The 19,694-nt window shown below is 45.5% G+C and overlaps 2 protein-coding genes across 2 annotated transcripts in view; both read right to left on the bottom strand.

The window, feature by feature from the left end:
* Nucleotides 1-11,015, bottom strand: part of usp32 (ubiquitin specific peptidase 32) — a 101,895-nt gene extending 90,880 nt beyond the window's left edge. Inside the window, exon 1 of the mRNA XM_084444919.1 lies at nucleotides 10,876-11,015. Coding sequence (XP_084301045.1) covers nucleotides 10,876-10,933 — 58 coding nt within the window. The 5' untranslated portion in view covers nucleotides 10,934-11,015. The remainder of the gene's footprint in view (nucleotides 1-10,875) is intronic.
* Nucleotides 11,016-14,876: 3,861 nt separating this feature from the next.
* Nucleotides 14,877-18,915, bottom strand: LOC311314622 (WD repeat-containing protein 20). The gene is made up of 4 exons (XM_084445050.1): nucleotides 18,520-18,915; nucleotides 17,449-17,631; nucleotides 15,201-16,622; nucleotides 14,877-14,958 (listed from the first exon to the last, which is right to left on the bottom strand). The coding sequence occupies exons 1-4, from the start codon at nucleotides 18,898-18,900 to the stop codon at nucleotides 14,911-14,913; spliced, it is 2,034 nt and encodes a 677-aa protein (XP_084301176.1). The 5' UTR covers nucleotides 18,901-18,915; the 3' UTR covers nucleotides 14,877-14,910.
* Nucleotides 18,916-19,694: the final 779 nt, after the last annotated feature.

The raw sequence follows: 19,694 nt of genomic DNA on the forward strand, positions 1-19,694 counted from the left end.
ACACATTTCGCTGCTACAGAAGCTAAAACTACCACTAAGTAACCAATGCACTCAGCAATGCATTACAGTAGGGTTGCTAATGCTAGCTATCTAGGGAATGGTGGAAATCCGCAATTTTATGCATTTATTTTTACGCCATAGGCGTGTAGTATAACCCTACCTTTGAGCGTTTTGGTGGCATTACCTCAGCGTGCTAAACTGTGTCAACAAGTCGCAGTTGCAGTTGATTTCACCAGACGGATTGTAGTTGTCTGCCTTAATGGGCCAATCAGGTCCAGTTGTCTAGATCTCAATACAAAAAGGATCGATTGAAGTACTGGTTTGACTGAAGACGTTTCGATGCTACTTGGTATCAGTTTGTTTCGATCCAGTACTAACAAGGTATCAAGTACCGATACCCAGCCCTACTTAAAGGAGAATGCTCGTTTTTGACAACCTGGACCTTATTTACGGCGTATTATAAGACGTTTGACTCACCGAGATAACTTTGGTGTAATTCGGAGGCCTGTAGAAGAAATGTAAAATCCAGCGCGAGCCAAGTATATCCATGTAATGGCGGCAGACGGGGCACTGAGAATGCAGCTTCTAAAAAATCTATTTTCTGCCGCGAAACAGTTGTTTTCATCAAACTGTCTTTATGAATCGCTAGTTGTGCTTACACTGTACTGTACTGGTTTTTCACATGCCTCTGTAATATGATCTTTAGAAACGTCTTTAGAAACGAAATAGATTCCCCACTTGCAGTTAGAATCAGCGGTTTGAATCCTGCCTCCTCCTGTCCACATGTCGAAGTGTCCTTGGGCAAGACACTGAACCCCAAATTGCTCCCAATGAGCAGGCTAGCACCTTGCATGGCAGCTGCCGCCATTGGTGTGTGAATGTCAGGGCTCTAAGGTGCGACCATTTTACTCGCATTTGCGACTAAAAATAGTTTTGTGCGATCAGAAAAAATAATTTAGGAGCACACTGTGCGAGTACTGTTTTCCACTATTTCACTCGCATTTTTTGCCTAAAATATATACGGATACAAGCGGCCGAAATTAGTTTTCTCCGGAGGGTGGCTGGGGTCTCCCTGAGAGATCGGGTGAGAAGTTCAGTCATCCGGGAGAGACTCGGAGTAGAGACGCTGCTCCTTTGCGTCGAAAGGAGCCAGTTGAGGTGGTTCAGGCATCTAGTGAGGATGCCTCCTGGGCGCCTCCCTATGGAGGTGTTCCAGGCGTGTCCGGCTGGGAGGAGGCCGCGGGGTAGACCCAGGACTGTGAGCGGCTAAAGATTCCCCAGGCAGAGCTGGTTGATGCTGCTAGGGAAAGGGATGTCTGGGGCCCCCTGCTGGAGCTGCTGCCTCCGCGACCCGATCCGGGATAAGCGGATGAAGATGGATGGATGGATTTTTGAAAATAAATCCATGCAAATTGGATCAAACTAGAGTCAAAGTTTCGGCACCAGTATACAAAACTAAAAGTCCCACAACTTTTTAATTTTATTTTTTATTACAAGTCCCACGACTGCAACCTGCAACATGCAGAACTCTCGTGATGACGCGCGATGACAGCTCAGCTGCCCTCACTCAAAAACGACTGCAGACGCCGAATGCCCCTGCCAGTAATGTTAACAAAATGAAGAAAATGAAGCCCATTCAATCGTATTTTGCGGCAGTGGAACCAAGGAGAGATAGGAATTCGGTGAGGCCCGGGGGGAGTCGAATCAACTGTCACTCAAAAATCGTTGTTTACACAAAGTATTATTATTATTATCTATTAATTTGGTTGTGTTTGGGTTAATGTTTTGGTGTCCTGTTATTGTTTTTTGTCTCCCCCTTGTGTTCTCGATTTAACATTCCTTTTCAGCTGAAGAGCTCACCTGGTTCAAATCCCCATTCATCAGCAGTCATCACCAATCAACCAATCATCATCCATTTCCTTCCTAATAAAAGCCTTCCTGTTTTTTAGTTCTCCCTCTCTCGCCTGTGCTGTGGCAGGGCCAGGTGTTGGGTGGGTAGTTTTGTTCTGTTTGTGCTTTGCTTTGTTTTAGAGGCTTCTAGTTATGTTGAGTTGATTATTGGTTCTCTTAGTTAAATTCTGTTTAGTTTGACCAGCCTATTTTTGTATTTTGTAATTTTGTCTCATAGGGAAACGTTTAGGTTAAGTTCAGATACCCATGGGTTTACATTTTTACATTCATGTAGTTATGTATTATTTTGTTTTTGTTGTTCTTCCTCAGTTTAGTGGTGGCACCACCCCATGTATTTAGGGGTGCTCTTTGAGCACCTGTTAAATTGGTGGTGGGTTTTCAGTTTATATTATGTATTTAATTTGGTGCCACCCTTAGTAACCTTTTCGTTCCCTATGTTGCCGTAATTTTGAGTTGGTGTAAATAAATACCAGGATAGTAGGCTATAGTCTTCATTAGGACCGATGCACATGAAGTGTGTGGGAATAGTATAGTAGGAGAGGATGAGCTCCTATGGTGAGCAGTTATTATTGTTTATTGTTGTTGGCAGTAGGCCTAATGTGTGTGTTGCTAATAAAAATGGTGTTATTTCAAATTTTTTGTTGCGCTCCTAAATTTCTTTCTGTGCTCCCAAATTTTTCTGGCACCCTAGGCGGCCGCCTACTTCGCCTATGCCACGGGCCCGCCCTGGCACTGATGCTCATTTCCGCATGATTTGAGTGAGTGTGTGTGTGTTTGTGAGAGAGAGAGAGAAAGACAGACAGAAAGGCAGAGCTGTACATTAACTTTTTTAGCACATAGCACTGGTGCTACAGGGGTTGATAGTTCTGTAGCACAGAGCCAGAAAGTTGTAGCACAGGCATAAAATGTCCATTATCACCTCTACTGAACACAAGTTATGCTGTTTATCACTTAAAACCACCCGGAAACGGATGTTACTGTACGTATACAATATTAAATAATAACAAATGTTTTCAGACAAGCCTCTTTAGGTTTTCCCGGCTTTTGATTTTGCGGTGTCTTCATGATTTGGGTTATCTTCTTTTTCATTAATTTCAAAATCTTTTTCCTTTGCTCGGGTTTTTCCTCTATGTTCTGAACAAGGAACCAGTGTTTCCTGTGGAATTGATCTCTTGGTGTGGTGGTGCCAAGCTGAAGACCGCCAAAATAAGGAGGATTTCTATACCAAAGCTGGGGTCTGGGCGTCCTCCCCCAAAAAGTTTCAGAGACCTAGTTTCCTGTATTCTGGTGACTTTTAAAGAATGAAAATAACAAAACCGTGAGACATATAATTGAAAAGTATACTGAAATAGCATGTTTAGCCTACATGAAATATGCTTTCTTTAATTTTGAGTTATGGGGTGAGAATAATAGATGTTTTATTTAATAAAAAATAAAAAAAAGATGTGTGATGCCCATTGATGGTTAACTGCACTCATTCCTTCTAAATCACTTTCTAATCTCTCATCCTGGCCTGTCCCCTTCCTTCTCCTCTCTTATCCTGCTCTCCTCTCAACAACCTCTATCCTTTCCTCTCTCACCTGTCCCTCAACTCTGTGCTGGTCCTGTCTTCTACCACAATCACTGCCTTTTTTACATAGCTTACATAAATAATAGGCTAGATTAGGCTACGCTTAACTGATATGTCGTTGCATTTGCTGTTGCTTTGACCGGCACTTTTAGGTGGCTGGAGGAACATTAACGCAAGCTAGCGTCGTTAAACTTTCGGTTCAGCCAGCCAAAAAGACGGTCACTCAGTCAGTCAAGGCAGCGCCTCTGATTCGCATGTTGTAGGTACTCGCGCCTGTCATGTGGGCCGTCTCCTTGAGATGTTTGCTGACTGACAGACGGCAGCGCGTAAGTTACGTAGAAGTTACGCGTAAGTTAAGTAGAAGTTCTGACTCATTTTTACCAGATAATGTAGGCCTAATAACAGTACTCTACCTATGAAGTAAACCTGTGGTTTAAACCCACGCCTCTTTAATATCATGAATGTTAACAACATTTACATAGAACATATATCCTCCTCAATAGTAAAAAGCATTGAAAAACTAAGATGAAACTAGGGCTGCGAGCAGCAGTGAGCGGGCCCTCGCACCCCATGCGTGTCGGGGTGTGGAGCCGTTAAAGGCTGTGCTATTTCGGTGTCCAGTACTGAGAGAAACTTCCTGTCAACAGTAAGTGGCGCTCTAAGCGTGACTCATGCAATACCGATGCATAGTGTTCAGGACGGTACACGGCTACACTCGCGGCTCACATTCTCTGCGCTACGATCGGATTGTTGCTGACGAATGACGACGACAATATTCTCGGCACCAACAACGATCGTAGCGCAGAGAATGTGAGCCGCGAGTGTAGCCGGAGAATAGCCAGTCTGCGCGCTGGCCTGTGCGCATGCGTGCTGGAGCAAGTGGGGAAAGGCGTGTAAAGATCATATTAGAGGCTAAAGACCCCGTATTTGAAAACCACAACAATGCCTCGCGTTGAGGAATCTCAACTGTCGATTCATCCAATCTGATTGATGAAAACAACCGTTTAGCGGCCGAAAATAGATTGAGAAACTGCATTCTCGGTGCCCAGATCACCGTCATTACATGGATATACTGGCTCGCGCTGGATTTTAAATTTCTTCTACAGGCCTCCGAACTACACAAAAGTGATCTCGGTGAGTCAAACTTCTTATAATATGTCGTAAATAAGGTCCAGGTTGTCAAAAACGAGCATTGCCCTTTAAGTTGAATGCGCGTTCTCGTACACCTGAATTTGCATACATAAACGCCCCGCCAGCTCCTTACTACAGGGTCGTGTGCACACAAAATCCCCAGACAGCGTGGAAAAAGTTGAGACGTTCTCAATTGACATGCTTGATGTTCCCAAGGTCACGTGCAAATTCGACGTTTTATTCGTCACATGCAACATACAAGTAAAATGAGCAGTGAGATGTTTCTCCGCTGGCTCTTATAACGTGCACACTAAGCTTAAGCAAGGTGAAACAAAACAATACAAAATAACAAAAGAATACAAAGCGGTATATATGGACTTTTAATACAATATGCAAAATATATAGCCTACATGAAAGGGATGTGCTGAGAGCAGATTGAATTGTAGCCTACAGTTTAGTTAAATGCATGAGTAGGCTACTTATGGATCTTGATAGGCCCTATATCTATATTATGTAGGACCATATGATATTTTAGTTATGGATATTCACGTGTACAGTATTTACAGAATGTAGATGTGTCCATTCTGACTATGGAATATAAGGTGCTGTTGTGCTGAGTCTGAGTATAGCGACTGAGTTTAGTGCTTATTTATTAGTTCACTTCCATTTGCAGTGTTTGTGTAGTGCTTTTATTTATTTTAGGACACCGCGATGCCTTGTAGAATCATGAATGTGAAACGTAATTGGAAATGATACAAATATTCTCGTATTTATGATTATTATTCAAGCTTAGGATGTCTGTAGAATTGATGTGAACGCAATCACCTCGGATTTCTCATAAATTCAGCCTTTGCGAACGGGCGCACTCCAATCTGGCCTACCTACAACTGCATTTCCGCGTTCTCAAATCCTGTTCTTAGATAAGAACAAATCCGAGATAAGAAACCATTCAGGAATGCCAGAATTGTCCCGGGAACTTCGCAAGTGGAGTTTCTTCTTAACTTCTTCTTAACTGCGTTCAGGAATGAGGTCCATTGTCCTGTTGGAGAACCCATGACCTGCGACTGTGACCAAGCTTTCTGACACTGGGCAGCACATTTCGCTCCAGAATGCCTTGATAGTCTTGAGATTTCCTTGTACGCTGCACAGATTCAAGACACCCTGTGCCAGATGCAGCAAAGCAGCCCCAGAACATAACCGAGCCTCCTCCATGTTTCACAGTACAGTGTTCTTTTCTTTGTATGCATCATTTTTGGGTCTGTGAACAGAGCTGATGTGACTTGCCAAAAAGGTCCAGTTTTGTAATCTGTCCAAAGGGCATTCTCCCATTAGCTTTGCGGCTTGTCAATATGCATATTGGCTAATAACAGTCTCACCTTTTTATGATTTGCTTTCAACAGTTGTGTCCTCCTCGGTCGTCTTCCATTAAGTCCACTTTGGCTCAAACAGCGACAGATGGTGCGATCTGACACTGATGTACCTTGACTTTGGAGTTCACCTCTAATCTTTTTGGAAGTTCTTCTGGGCTCTTTGGTTACCAAAATCCGTCTCTTCAATTTGTCATCAATTTTCCTCTTACAGCCACATTTAGGGAGATTGGCTACAGTCCCGGGGACCTTAAAGCCCCACTATGTTGTTGATTTCATCTTAAAATATCAGTTTCAAAGTCGATCTATTGGTGTGCTGGATTATTATAGCGAGAACAGCACCTCTTCCATTTCCACAGAGGGGTCCGGCGGCCTGTATTTTCACTATGTAACTTTTGACTGTGAGCCGCGATTTTCTCTCGCATGAATGTTCTGCTTTACCTTTAGCTCTCCTCTTCGAATTTGCCGGCAGACTCCGTTTTCCTCAGCTTGTCAGTTGTCAACAAATGCACGTGAGAGGCGTAACAGGCGTCTCTCAGCGCTTTACGACAATGGTACTGTGGTTGTAATGGCACTAGTGGCCTTTAGGGGCCGCTAAAGTGCACAAAACTGGACCGCTACATAACGGGGCTTTAAACTTCTGAATAATATGTGCAACTGTAGTCACAGGAACATCAAGCTGCTTGGAGATGGTCTTATAGCCTTTACCTTTAACATGCTTGTCTATAATTTTCTTTCTAATCTCCTGAGACAACTCTCTGTTTTCTGGGGTCCATGTTCAGTCAGTGTGGTACACACCATGATACCAAGTGACTACTTTTCATCCTTTAAATAGGCAGAATTTGAAGACACCTGTGATGCTAATTAGAGGACACACCTTAGTTTAACATGTCCCTATTGTCAAATTATTTTCAATCTTTTCTAGGGGTGCCATCATTTTTGGCCAGGCCAGTTTCAAAGTTTTTATTTTTTATGATTCTGTTGAACCACAATTCAAAAGCAATGGCTGATTTCCATGAGTTAATTTTCTGTACATTTTTATGTATTATTACTTTTGTCAGATTCAAGTCATTTCAGTGACCATTGTGGGTCTTTCTTTCTTTAAAGGAAGGGTACCAACAATTCTGTCCACATCTGGACACATAGGACAGTCCAATCATTCATTTTAGACCTATGCGAAATTACCGTAGCTATTTGTTGTGCAGTAAAAGGAGACTTAAGACTAATACAGTGGAGGGAAGAAGACAGAGAACCTCTCTCCCCTCCGCTATGAGCCTAGCCTACTGTGCACCAGCAATCATGTGCATTTCACAAACTGAATATCACAACACAAAACTGCTTTCCTAGTTCAATCTTCTTGTATTAGCCAAGATATTCCCTGGATTTTTTTTTTTTTTCCGTAGACAGATTGAACTATAACGTCTGTGAAAATGCTTTAGTGATGGCCAAAACATGTCCTTGTTTAGTGCTGCCCAACGCATGAGTCTATTTGCGCACGTTTTGAAATGCACAGTTGAGGAGACTCTCAAATCACCCACTGGTAGGTTATGGGAAACATTGCATAAAAAGAAAGCACATTCGTTTTATGGATAATATGGGCTACATGATTCATATTTAGCAGGAAAAAAGGTGTCTTTTATTGTGCTGCCTGTGAGTTTGAGTTAGTTTGACAGCTCTCTCGACTCCTGCAGTCTTCCCTCAGCCTAACGTTAGACATATGGGGGAAACCAGGCCAGGTCCAGCCTGGCTTGTGTGTGTGGCTGGCTTGTTTCTGTTCAGGACTGGTAGGATGGAAGCTAGTCATGCCCCTGAAATAGCTGTGAATTGAAATTACATGAAATAATGATGATAAATTAAGATAGGTCTTGTCGCCTGGACACATCAGTTTCAATGCTTCCAATGCTAATCCAGCACTATAAGAGTGGGATGGCCAGTTAGCTCATGAGCTCACAACAACTAGCAGCAGCTTCCATAACATTAATGGTAGCGGTCAGTGGCTAAAGCAGTTACACTTATGATTCCTGTAACGTTAGCTATTTTGCTGCAATTGGTTCAACTTCTGTTTCTGGACAAAGGTAAGAGATAAACCCAGATAACACAAGGCTAGCGGGCCTACAGCGGGTCCCCGATGGACGAGTTGGCGGACCTCTGGAGGAATATAACACAAGGCTAACGGACCTACAGCGGGTCCCCGATGGAAGAGCTGGCGGACATCCGGCCAAATCCGCTGGCGGGTTCCTGGCCATTTGCACATCGAATAGCAAGCGGACCTCTGGTGGATTATTAGTCAGGGATGGTGGTCCGCTTGTAATCCGAAATGCTCCCGCTATTGCTCCACCACCATTCCACCGGTAGTTTACTGTCTATATCCTAGGCTCATTGGCCCTAGGCTTATGGATTTGTATTGCCAAATAAACTTACTCTGAACATTTTTTGGGTAACCCTTCCTTTCATAGTACTCCAATTACTAAACATTACCTGGTAAATACATGCAAAATATAGCCAAATATATTTGGGTATTTCAAATGTTCAATTACTGCACATAAATTCAATAACTGACATAGCACCACCAGGTAACCACATTTTATAGCTTCTATAACATTCAGTGACAAAAAATCTCCCACACCAGGGCTTGAACCCCTGACCTCTGGCATGGGTGTCAGGCACTTCATCCACTACACCACCGAGGATCTGAAATGTGTGCAATGTCATAGTGGTTTTGTTCTGGGACCACTGCCTCTTGTGGTGGCAACATAGAACTGCAGGTCAACAACACGATGGAGGGAGGGAGGGAGGGAGTGACAACCGGACATTTGCTATCTTTGGTGCATGTCGCCACGCACAAAAAGGAGGAATGAATAGTCGAATCTCTGGTTTGAATAGGCAAATCTGATTCAAGACAAGATTCAGAGTCAGGGACAGCCCTACCCCGATGCTGTCAACCTTAACAAGGTGTTTGTTGACACACCAGTGTGCCACACTGTTCTAATCCCTTCATGAAAACTGCCTTCTAATCTCTGTTGTCATCTCACTGCTCCTTTCAGATGTGACTTGGGTGACTGTCATCATGTGACCAATGAGATCTGGTCGGCTAATTCCATAGACTCTGTGCTTGGTGACATGTGATCATGAAAATAAGAGTGGGAACAGGATTTCTTAGCAATTATGCATTCAGATGATGTTCAGACAGATGTGAAAAAACAACTTTACATGTGGAAAAAAGCACTGCCCTACACCTGCTGGCTTCACTGATTGCATACCTTTCAGCAACTTTCCTCTCTCCCTAACTCGTATCTGGTGGCGCTGCACTGTAGCGACCCGGGCTGCCATGCTGCTGTTTGTTTAGTGTTTGTTTGCTAGTTGTTTGTTTGTGTTTAACACTACTACAGTACTAGTTTTACTATTTATTGTTATTTGTTGGTGCTATGTGGCTCCTCACTAACCACTGTGTGTTGACTGTCTACTACAGCATGTGTGTGCCCAAGACAAATTTCTCACATTGTGAGACAATAAAGTGTATTCTGATTCTGAGCAATGTTCCCATCAAAATGAGATACCGGTAACCAGTCTACTTCCTGCAGTTAGACCTAACTGGAACAAATTGAACATAATGCTTTAGAAATGTGTGCCCTACTGACATGCAGGAAATGTACCATTCAAAACAGACTTGACACACTTAATGTGTAAAATATTTGCATTCGAGTAGTCAAAGTTCAGTTGTTACGACTGCAGCGACCAAAGTACATCATGCACGCTGTCAGGTATAAGATCTTTCCCCGTACTTTCTGACAGCATAAATGGTCACAAGCTTTGCATAACTGTACAAACATAGCTGCCTATCCAACATTCAACTTGATATTTTGGCTTATAGGCCAACTACAACAGAACAGATTTCATAACCTCCTCTGAGATGCCCTTCTGTAGTGTGTACGACTACAACAAGCTAGCACTATGTAAAGAATGGGAGGAATAAATTCAGATTCACCATAGCTTGGTCTTACACAATACATATAGCCACGTGGAATTGGGGTTTAATGAGCGGTTTGTGTCAACCAACCGTTTCAATGAGCTAGCGGCTAGCCAAATTAATTATCCTACACATTACTTAGTGTTATGAGAGGCAGGAAAGAACGCCATGCGAACTAGATAAACACCATGCAGCTAGGATTACAGTCTGCGAAACCATGTCCTCCAAGCAACGACTAGAACGTACCATAGCAAGCTAACGGGTTTGACAAACAGGTGGTGGTGTAGCGCACGTTGACAGTCACTAGAGCTAACTAACGTTGGCCAACTTTGATTCTACATCACTACTAGCTAGCAATTTCAGTCACGATAGTTAATGCGACTTAATGCGTCTAACGTAAACCATGAGAATGTCGTTATATTGTTGCCACCACAAGATGGGATTTTGTTAGCTAATTAAAACTAGCCAGCCATAAAGATGCACAGCAAGCTATTCACGCTAACGTTACATTAGAATGCACGCCCACCGAGGTTGGCAGCTGACGTTACCTGGGTTGCTACACAGTACAATGGCTTTTCCTACTGTACGTTAAATGCAATTGTCAGTCGCTTTGGATAAAAGCGTCAGCTAAATGGCTGTAATGTAATGCACCTAGCAATGATATATATATATATATATATATATAACACGAGTTCTCTGCTAGCTAGACATATTTATTTCGCCTGCGCCTCTTGGTAGCAAACGTTAGCTTAATCTAATAAAATATAGTCTAGCCACAAACTAACGTTCCCAAACTGGGTAGATACAGCCCGTCGTCAGACTGGCACTGGTGGCAACCAGACTAGCTACAGTTACTGAAAGGTAACGTTAGCTAGCTAATGTTGTGATGAAGGATTTAAAAGCTTGCTAGTTAGCTAACCCACGCTTACCTCTCTTGACGGCCTCGTCATACGACAGGAAACCTATCCTTGACTCTTTGGCCCCCATGTTGCCCTCATTTCATGTCGCTTAGAGAAATAAAATAAATGTTGAGCAACCAAGTGGAGCCTGTTGCCCTGTTCGTTACTTGTGAAATCCGTTTGGCGTGCTGTCGACTGCGTGTATCTCGTTGCTGTGTTTTCAACCGCCTGACGCTCCTCCTCGCCGACGCCTCCATGCTAGTCACGTGACCTGAGTTCCATAGGTCACCTGATCGGTTTATCGTTTGTTTGTGTCCTGAAGTTGTGCACAGAACATTCTACAACAGAACATAAACAAAATGTCGGAAATATATTATACGGGGAAACACCTTAATCTCCTTACTGTGTGATGCCTATATCGTTATGAAAAGACTGAAATAACACTGCAATGCTATCTTGCCTGATAGACAAACACAATGTAAACTGGAAGAGTTTTGGTGCCTCCTCATGGAGGATATAACCTGGCATGCACTGCTCGTGAGTTTTCAGAGTTTATCTCCCTCTACTGGCTGGAACGATGACATTGACATGATCACACTTAACCAGAAACACATAATACTCTGAATTCGCATCAGAAAATAAGAGTTACGATTCAGAGTTAGGTTACTTATTTTGGACATTCCAAAAGCAATTCAATGATTGCAAGTCTGTTTAATTAGCATGTACATTAATTAACACATTATGTGAGTAGCCTAGATTATTCTGCTGGTTCTTGGTCTACTGTTTAGCAGAGAACATCCACACCATTAATTGGCTGTTTCTCCTCTGGCTGGTTGGTGGAGGCAGGAGAGCTGCTGGGTCACCTGTAGGGTAGTGTCGCATAGCCAGACCTATCTCCACACTTCGTTTACGCTGTGCCAGCGCCGGAGACAGCCTGTAGGGCCACTGGGGGACAGAGAGAGAATTGACATAGATATCATACAGATTACATTGTATGTTCTATTTCCACACATTTTCTGATCTTAACATATCCTAAAGAAAGTTGTTTAATGTATGACATGACCATGCATCAGTTTTTGTGGAGGCGTTCTTCTTCTGTATTGGACTTGCCCCTGACTGGACTATTATATCTGCCAGTGGTTTCAGCCTGTGGGGGGCCTGCTCTGGGGTCAGGGGTATCCTTCACCAAATGGACCATTACCTTTGTAAACAAGAATCACTTGTCATTATCGAGATTTGAGGAGCTGTCTGACCCAACAGAGCTCTCAGTAGTCATGCTGGGGCTTCTGTGGACATGGTGTGATGTCACATCCTGGGAGGCCCGCCTGATTGCATTAGACAAGCCTGGGGCCGTCTGTTTTTAAGGGTGGATGCAGGCGAGATTTAAAGGTGGGGTAGGTAGTTTGACAAGGCCTCTGATTGGTCATCTTTTTCAAAAGAACCCACCCCTCCATCCTGTCAATCATGATGTAGTCCCTCCCTCCAAACATGACTGGTAGGTGTGGCGAGATAGAGACTGATTGGTCAATACATTCGGGCGCGGTGCATTCTTTGAATCCAAAATACAGAGGCAGCGGTAAACATGGAGATCCAAGTTTATTCTCAGAGCACCTCTGTTACTGATAGCTGAAAGGATATTATGCGAATTTTACCAAATAAAGCCAAAAGCAAACTACCTATCCCACCTTTAAAGGGGGGGGGGGTGCACCTACTGTACCGCAGTCTCAAGCCAGATGAAAGCACCGTAGCGTCCTAGTTTCACATGATGACAAATAAGTAGAATCAGGTTGGAAAACAAAGACTTGCTACTTCCCATTTCCCAGCTTTCAAGGTGGGGGCTGCTTGGCTCTCTTTGTTGCACAATCCACCACTCATAGCATTCGGGTTTAAAGTTTTAATAACAGATCTCCATATACAAACTTGATACTGTGATATCATCCTGCTGCTTTCTTCACCTGCTCAGGCATAAGTGTATAATGCACCGAATAAAAAACAAACATTACATGCTATGGTTCTGCTGCTGTAAACAGTTGGAAAGAAATTTAAAAGCAACAGACGGAATGATATTTCTTCCCTCCGCATGACATGGTCTGGTCTCTGGTGTAGCAGTGTAGTTCCTATCATTGCTGCCGCACTCCCATTGAAAAGGCATCATTATAGAAGGTAATCTTTATCATGTGTGATGGGTAATCTATATCATGGGATGGTGTGTGATAAGAAAAGCAATCTAGTATTTTTTTTTCTTTTTTTTTTCTCTTTCCTACCCCATACTGTTTCACAAAAACCGTTAGGACAAACTAAGGTGGCCTCTTGGACTTCCTGGTCATAGAAAACAGTGTCATATTGTCAGTATTGTGATCTTCATCCATCAGATCCTGAACTATGTAGTAATTTAGTTGGTCATCTACCCACCCTCCTCAGTGCGTTGTTACATCATTAACAGTGTCACCTTTTAGAGTCCTTGGTTGAGGAAGCCTGACGGTTCTGGACTCAGTTCCTTGTAATATATAGATAATATTATGGTCCATCTGACACCAGACATGGGTTCTGTTTCCATGACTACCAGTCTCTGAATGTGAGCCCCATTGTGCCTGGAGATGGAGGCTAGGGTCAGTGTTGTTTAACCTCATCAGGATAACAAATATGTAGGACAGGTTTTAAATAGAGACACATAATCAGTAGATTGACACGACTTAGAGCCACATTATAAAAAAAACAATTGAGAAGATCAAAGAAACTAAAAAAAAAAACAATCAAACAAAAACAGCCTCTAGCTTCCTTCTGGTTGGTTGGTTTTGATCAGACTGACTGCTAGCTGTGCAAAATTTTGCGTGAGGCATTGCAGGTGTGGGCTGGGAGGAGCCTGGGCCAGGTAAAGGGTGCATGTGTGCCACCACATCGTGTAGTTCTGACAGGTTAGTATACTTTAGGACCTAGTCGTGTAGGCTATAAGGCTAGGCTACTAGCAGTACATCTGATATAATAGTGCACTTTAAAAGGGAAGGCTCTTTTTCGACAACCTGGACCTAATTTACGGCATATTATAAGACGTTTGACTCACCGAGATAACTTTGGTGTAATTCGGAGGCCTGGAGAGGAAATTTTTAATCCAGCACGAGCCAAGTATATCCATGTAATGGCGGCGGATGGGGCACCGAGAATGCAGCTTCTAAAAAATTTAAATAAGGTCCAGGTTGTCGAAAAAGAGCCTTCCCCTTTAAGACCTAGACATATACTAACAATAGCATATATCTGGCAGGACATGGGTGCAGTTCTGTTCACAACCTGGTATGAATCCAACATAGAAGTGTACTTCATGGCATAGTAGCATACTTCTGAAAGGACAGACTCAGCTGATTGGTACAGTTAGCAGCCATGTGAAGACAGCTCTCTCAGTTCATACTAAACGCAACGGTCAGTCTTCTTTATCTCAAGCCTAAACTGTGTCTTCACAGACAAAATTAAAACATTTGCTTGAAGGAACGTGACAAACTGAGAAATCCTATCACACAAAAACAGCACAAAATTGTCATTATCATCATCATCATCATCATCATCATCACCGGGTCCCTAACAGCAGACATTCAATTGACTGTGTTGCTATGTACAATATAGGATCTTCATATATTAATATTCTTCTTTTTCTCTTATCTTTTCACCTTTCTTCACTGTTTGAGTCATTTGAGATACATTTTTGCCCTCTGTCTTTATACAGTATTCTCACTATTTACAATATAAATTACTACAGTTCCTGTTGTAAAATAAATAAATAAAATACAATGGCCTTGGCTTTCGCAGTGTTTTGCAAGGGAGAGAGGGGGGGGCTTCTGGATAAAGTAGTCTGTACGCGTTTCTGTACATAGTCTTTCTACAGAAGAAAAGGCGAAGAGGGGTGGGTGGGGGGGGTGAATGTGTTACATCAGGGGTGCCACACTGTGCTGGTAGGGTAGGGTGGGGTGGGTTAAATTGAGTCTTGTCCCCCTCTTGATGGAAGTTTAGGGGAGGAGGAGGGGAAGAGAGGAAGAAGAAGGGAGAAAAGGGATGAGTGCAAAGCTTTCCCCCCAGCTATACCACAGTTCCACTGGGGGAGTTCCCGTTCTGTGCTGTCAAGTTCTGAAGAAGAGAGAGAGAGAGAGAGAGACAGAGAGAGAGAGAGAGGGAGGAAGGAAGGGGTGAGACCAATGGAACATTTAACAACATATAACTACTACATATTCATACACTGAATACTCCCCATGCCCTAATCATAAAAGAAAACTAAAATAGGAATATCCCTTCTCTCAGTCCAGGCCCCCAGCCAAAGCCTCACCCCCACCTGCATACCCATGACCTCTACTTCCACCCCCATGACCTACCGCTTTGCCGGGCCGCGCCCAGGTGCAGATCAGGCCCTCCTGGCAGGCGGTGATGATGCAGTCGTCCATGAAGACCAGCACTGTCAGCCTCTCGTGGGCGATCTTCTTACACACTAGCGGTTCCAGCAGCGGCACCTCGTTCATGCGCGGGCACAGCGTGGTGCCCAGCACCTTGGCGGCATCCAGGCGGCTGCTGCGGGGTGCTACGTTGATCTTGTCGTTGCTCTTGCTGATGTTGCCCAGGCTGTGGTAGCGCTTGTGCTCCTTCTCTCCGCCGCCGCCTCCCCCCCCCACGCCCCCGGCTCCAGACTTGTCCGACTTGCGCTCCTGCAGGGAGAGCGTGGCGAAGCGGCCGATGCTGAAAGGCGTGCTGTTCCCCCCGCTGCCTCCCCCGCCCCCCCCGCCTCCACCGCCTCCCCCGCCCTCCGTGGTGCCCTGGCCCTTGGCCACGTTAGCCACGGCCGGGTGGGGGAGGGAGTTGGAGCGGGAAAGCGAGCGGGGGAGGGGAAGAGGCAGGGTGGGGGGCTGGTGGGGGTTGGTGGCGGAGGAGGTGGTGGTTGGGTGATGGTGCCCCTCAACCCCTCCTACGCCTCCCCCGGTGTTGTTGAGGCTGCCGCTGCCGGAGGCGGGCAGGGAGGGGCCGAAGGTGTTGGTGAGGGGGCGGGACAGAGGCAGGCGGGGGTACAGCACATCATCAGTCAGGTCCCACAGGCAGAACTGGGTGTCCTGCCCCACCGAGCCGAACCGGTACGTCACCGACGGCGAGCCGCCCCTGGAGCTGTGGCGTGAGAGGCGGGAGAGGGTGCTGCTGGTGCGAACCCTCCCAAAGTGCATGGGCGGCGCCCCACCCTGGAGGTCCTCCTCGCTGCCGCTCAGCTCCATGGGCTCTTCGTCCTCCAGGCTGGTGGTGAAGGGATCAAAGGCCACCACGTTGACCCAGGACTTGTGGCCGTGACCCCGTGCCACCACGCGGCTCTCTGCAAACGACCAGACGGTGACCAGGTCATCCTCGCCACCAGTGGCCAGGTACTTCCCGTCGGGGCTCCAGGAGACGCAGAGCAGCCCTCCAAAGTAGCTCTTCATCACGCCCTGCAGCTCCATGGAGTCAAAGTGGAAGACACGCAGGCAGCCGTCCTGCCCCACGCATGCCACGTGGACGCCATCTGGGGAGAAGGCAAACTCGTTGAGCCCCCCCTGGCCCACGGCCCAGCGCAGCAGTGGGTTACGGGGGGTCTTGGTCTTGCAGGCGTAAACGGCAAAGCCCTCGCCCTGTCGGAGCAGGGAGTACTGAGGGGCGGTGGTGCCGCAGGGGTGCTCCACATTGTAGAGGTAGAGGTGGCCGCTGGCGTGGGACGCCAGGAACAGGTTCTCAGACTTGGGGAGCCACTTCAGACAAGTCACCTTGGACTTGTCTATCAGCCTCTGAAGAGGGAGAGGAGGGGGGGATAAGGGATGGGGTGGAAGAGGAGTAAGGGGTGGTGGGCAGAGAGAAAGGGAGGGGACAGAAGATAAAGAACTGGCATCAGCAAAACTGGGACACTGTATATACCAGAACAGTGCCTTATTGATAAACTGATGACAGAGAGGGTGAATACAACAGTGAGAGTAAAGCGATAAAAACAAATGGAGAGAGAGGAGAGATGCAGAGAACTGAGAGAAAAACAGCAAGAGACAGACAGAAAAAGAAATGCACACAGCATGAAGGAGAGAGGGAGAGAAACAGAGACAGACATAAGGATAGAGGACAGAATAAGAAAATGGAGAGCGAGAGAGAGAGAAAGGAGGGAGGATACAGTGCAAAGGAGGAGGCGAGTATTCAGGCACTGAGGAGGCGAGTATTCAGGCACTGAGTTCCCAGGGAGGTTAATAGCCTCCTTCTTTCTCCATTCTTTCTTTAGAAAGAATCTGAGGATGGAACAGACATCTTCTTAACACACGCAATCTCCTGAATTTAATTAACAACTTTATGTGCTAAGAACCTTGTCAAAAGACGGGCCCTACTTCAAAAGAAGAATCAATACTGTTCATTTAATTAGTGTTATGTAATTATGTGTTCTCCAAAAGGATATGATCAAAAATTATTCAAAAGGTCTGATGCTGCAAATTAGTGCAAATCCCCCAAATATCCCTTCTAATTCAGATATTGGCAGAAGGCCTAGAGACACATATCATCTCACACACACTCATCTGCCCATCCACTGAATACACACATACATGCACGCATGCCCACGTACACACACGCACGTACCTCTTCATTGAAGAGCTTGCTGGTCTCCTTCTTGATGGGGTCCAGGTACTGGACCTGTCCAGCTGAGAAGCCCACAATGAGCGCCACACTGTCAGCTGTGGCAGAGTACTGGTTGAAGTCATGACAGGTGGGCTGGGTGCCTTTATAGATGCGCTTGTCTATAGGCTTACTCAGGTCCACCGCCTGGGAGCAGGGACAGAGAGGGGAGAGAAGGGGTGGAGGGAGAAAGTGAGGAGGGAGGGGAGAGTAGAGAAGGAGGGATGAAGATAGAGAGAGGAGGTAGGGATGTGGAGTGTAAGGGTTGAGAGGGATGAAAAAAAGAGACTTAGGGAAGCAACTTGGGTACGGTGACACTGAGGTTCCCAATCAGTATCACACATGATGGGCTTGCTTCACCAGGGTAGCGGGTTTGATTCCCTTTGGGACCTCATTGAAAGGCCTGTTATCACTATGAGTGGAACTGAATAAAACAGCAGCCAAATGACCCACTGTGTCAAACTAGCCTCAACCTGAATTAACACGCTTAAATGTAGTTGCATCCAACGGGAGCTAAGCCATCATAGCTATTCATACAGATGTGCGGTAGCCTGGCCCCGTATCTTGATCCTCAGGTGACTGTGTCCCTCTTGTGGCAGTTCCCATTGGTGCACATTATATCGTGTGTTGTGTGTGTTGTTGTTGAGGAAAGTAAGCAAATCAACTATTACAGAGTGCTCATTAAGAGCATTCTGAGCAATTTCTAAACCATTGGAAGGCACGCGATGGGCTGGAAATGTCACAATGACGGGGTTAAATAATTTAACACCGATGTTCTGGCAACATAGTGTTCAATCCGTCAACCTACCATGCCCAGCAATGTATAGTGTCATTTAGTATTCAACAGATCAACTGCATTAATTGATATAAATATAATATTCGATCTTGAAAATATTGTCCTGGTGAGGATGACAAATATTAAGCAACAGTAGGCTGAGGGCTCTGTTAGTTGATAAAGCTAGCAGGCTAGCTAACGCTAGCTGCTGAGATGATCTATCTCAGTCACCCTGTATATTAAATGCAATCTACGATTACCTTTTTGATGTTCGTGTACGTGTAGAAATACAGCTCTCTGCCTATGTTGAAGCACACCCGCTCGGATTCTTCACTCGGGTCCTCCGGCTGAAGCTTTACCATGGAGACCCGGACCGGGGGAAGGAAGCCCGCCGGAGAGGAGTTGGCTGCGGCATTGGAGGAGGAGGCAGCTCCGGGCCCCTGCACCAGACCTACCCCACCACCGGGTATCGAACCCGGTCCACCCCCGGGGCCCACCGTGGCACCTGAGGACGGACCCCGCGGTAGTCCGCCTCGCTGTTGTGAGTCCGAGAGGGTGAGCAGCTTGTAGAATCCCTCTCTAGTCCTGAACTGGGATTTAATCTCATTGATATCCTTCAGAGCGCCTCCATCTCCGGCCATTTTTAGTACAAACAAGCCGCACAGGAAACCGAGATTTTGACCTGGAAATAATACGCAAAAAACTACGATGAAAATGGGAGAGACGGACCGAGCTTGGCTGCCTTCATGTCCTTACAACGGCTATTCCAGCGCATATTTATCAAGACCGCATTGAGATCGCTAGAAATTGAGCGACGATTGACAGCCCCTCGGGAGCCGCGCTAGCCTGGAATCTCGAGCCATCAGCGGCACGCAGAGCTCGCGCCTGTCCATAATGTGGGCAGTGCTCTGTGTGTGTGTGAGCGCGTGCTGCGTGCGTCAAGTTTCTGGGGGTCGGCAGCAGCTCGAGCTGGCCAACGGACACTGCGCAGATTCCCTAATGTGTCCGTGATGAAGGAGCCGTGACTGTCCGTGTGTACATGATTTATAGATCTTAATTTGCGCAGCACATAGCTCAAGGCGACTCGGGACTGTGACCAATCATCAATCTGGATTTAAAGTCGTAAAAAAGAAATGCGTTTCTGTGCAAGACAACGGTGGTAGATGTTTGGGACTTAAGTTGTAAATTGTGCGTGAATTTTTTATTTTGACAAACGTACGTACCCAGCTGGCACACGACCGACCTTCAACTTTGAAATATAGTTGGATTAATGTCAGTCGTCGTTTCAACCTTGAAACAATATTGAATGCTCAATGGTTGAAAAAGGTTGATAAAATACTTATAAATCAACATTGAAATTCTGTTGAAGTTGATGTACAACAATGTCAACATGATGTCTTCAACCTGCCTTATAGCCCTTTAATGCACAATATGG

This window comes from Borostomias antarcticus (assembly GCF_949987555.1).
Source record: "Borostomias antarcticus genome assembly, chromosome: 1".
NCBI lineage: Eukaryota > Metazoa > Chordata > Actinopteri > Stomiiformes > Stomiidae > Borostomias > Borostomias antarcticus.

Coding starts and splice junctions, on each gene's coding strand:
- LOC311314622 (XM_084445050.1), bottom strand. CDS start 18,900: ATGGCCGGAGATGGAGGCGCTCTGAAGGATATCAATGAGATTAAATCC. Junction 16,623..17,448: donor GCAAGCTCTTCAATGAAGAG/GTACGTGCGTGT, acceptor CTCCCTCTTCAG/AGGCTGATAGACAAGTCCAA. Junction 14,959..15,200: donor GGGCGCGGCCCGGCAAAGCG/GTAGGTCATGGG, acceptor TCTCTTCTTCAG/AACTTGACAGCACAGAACGG.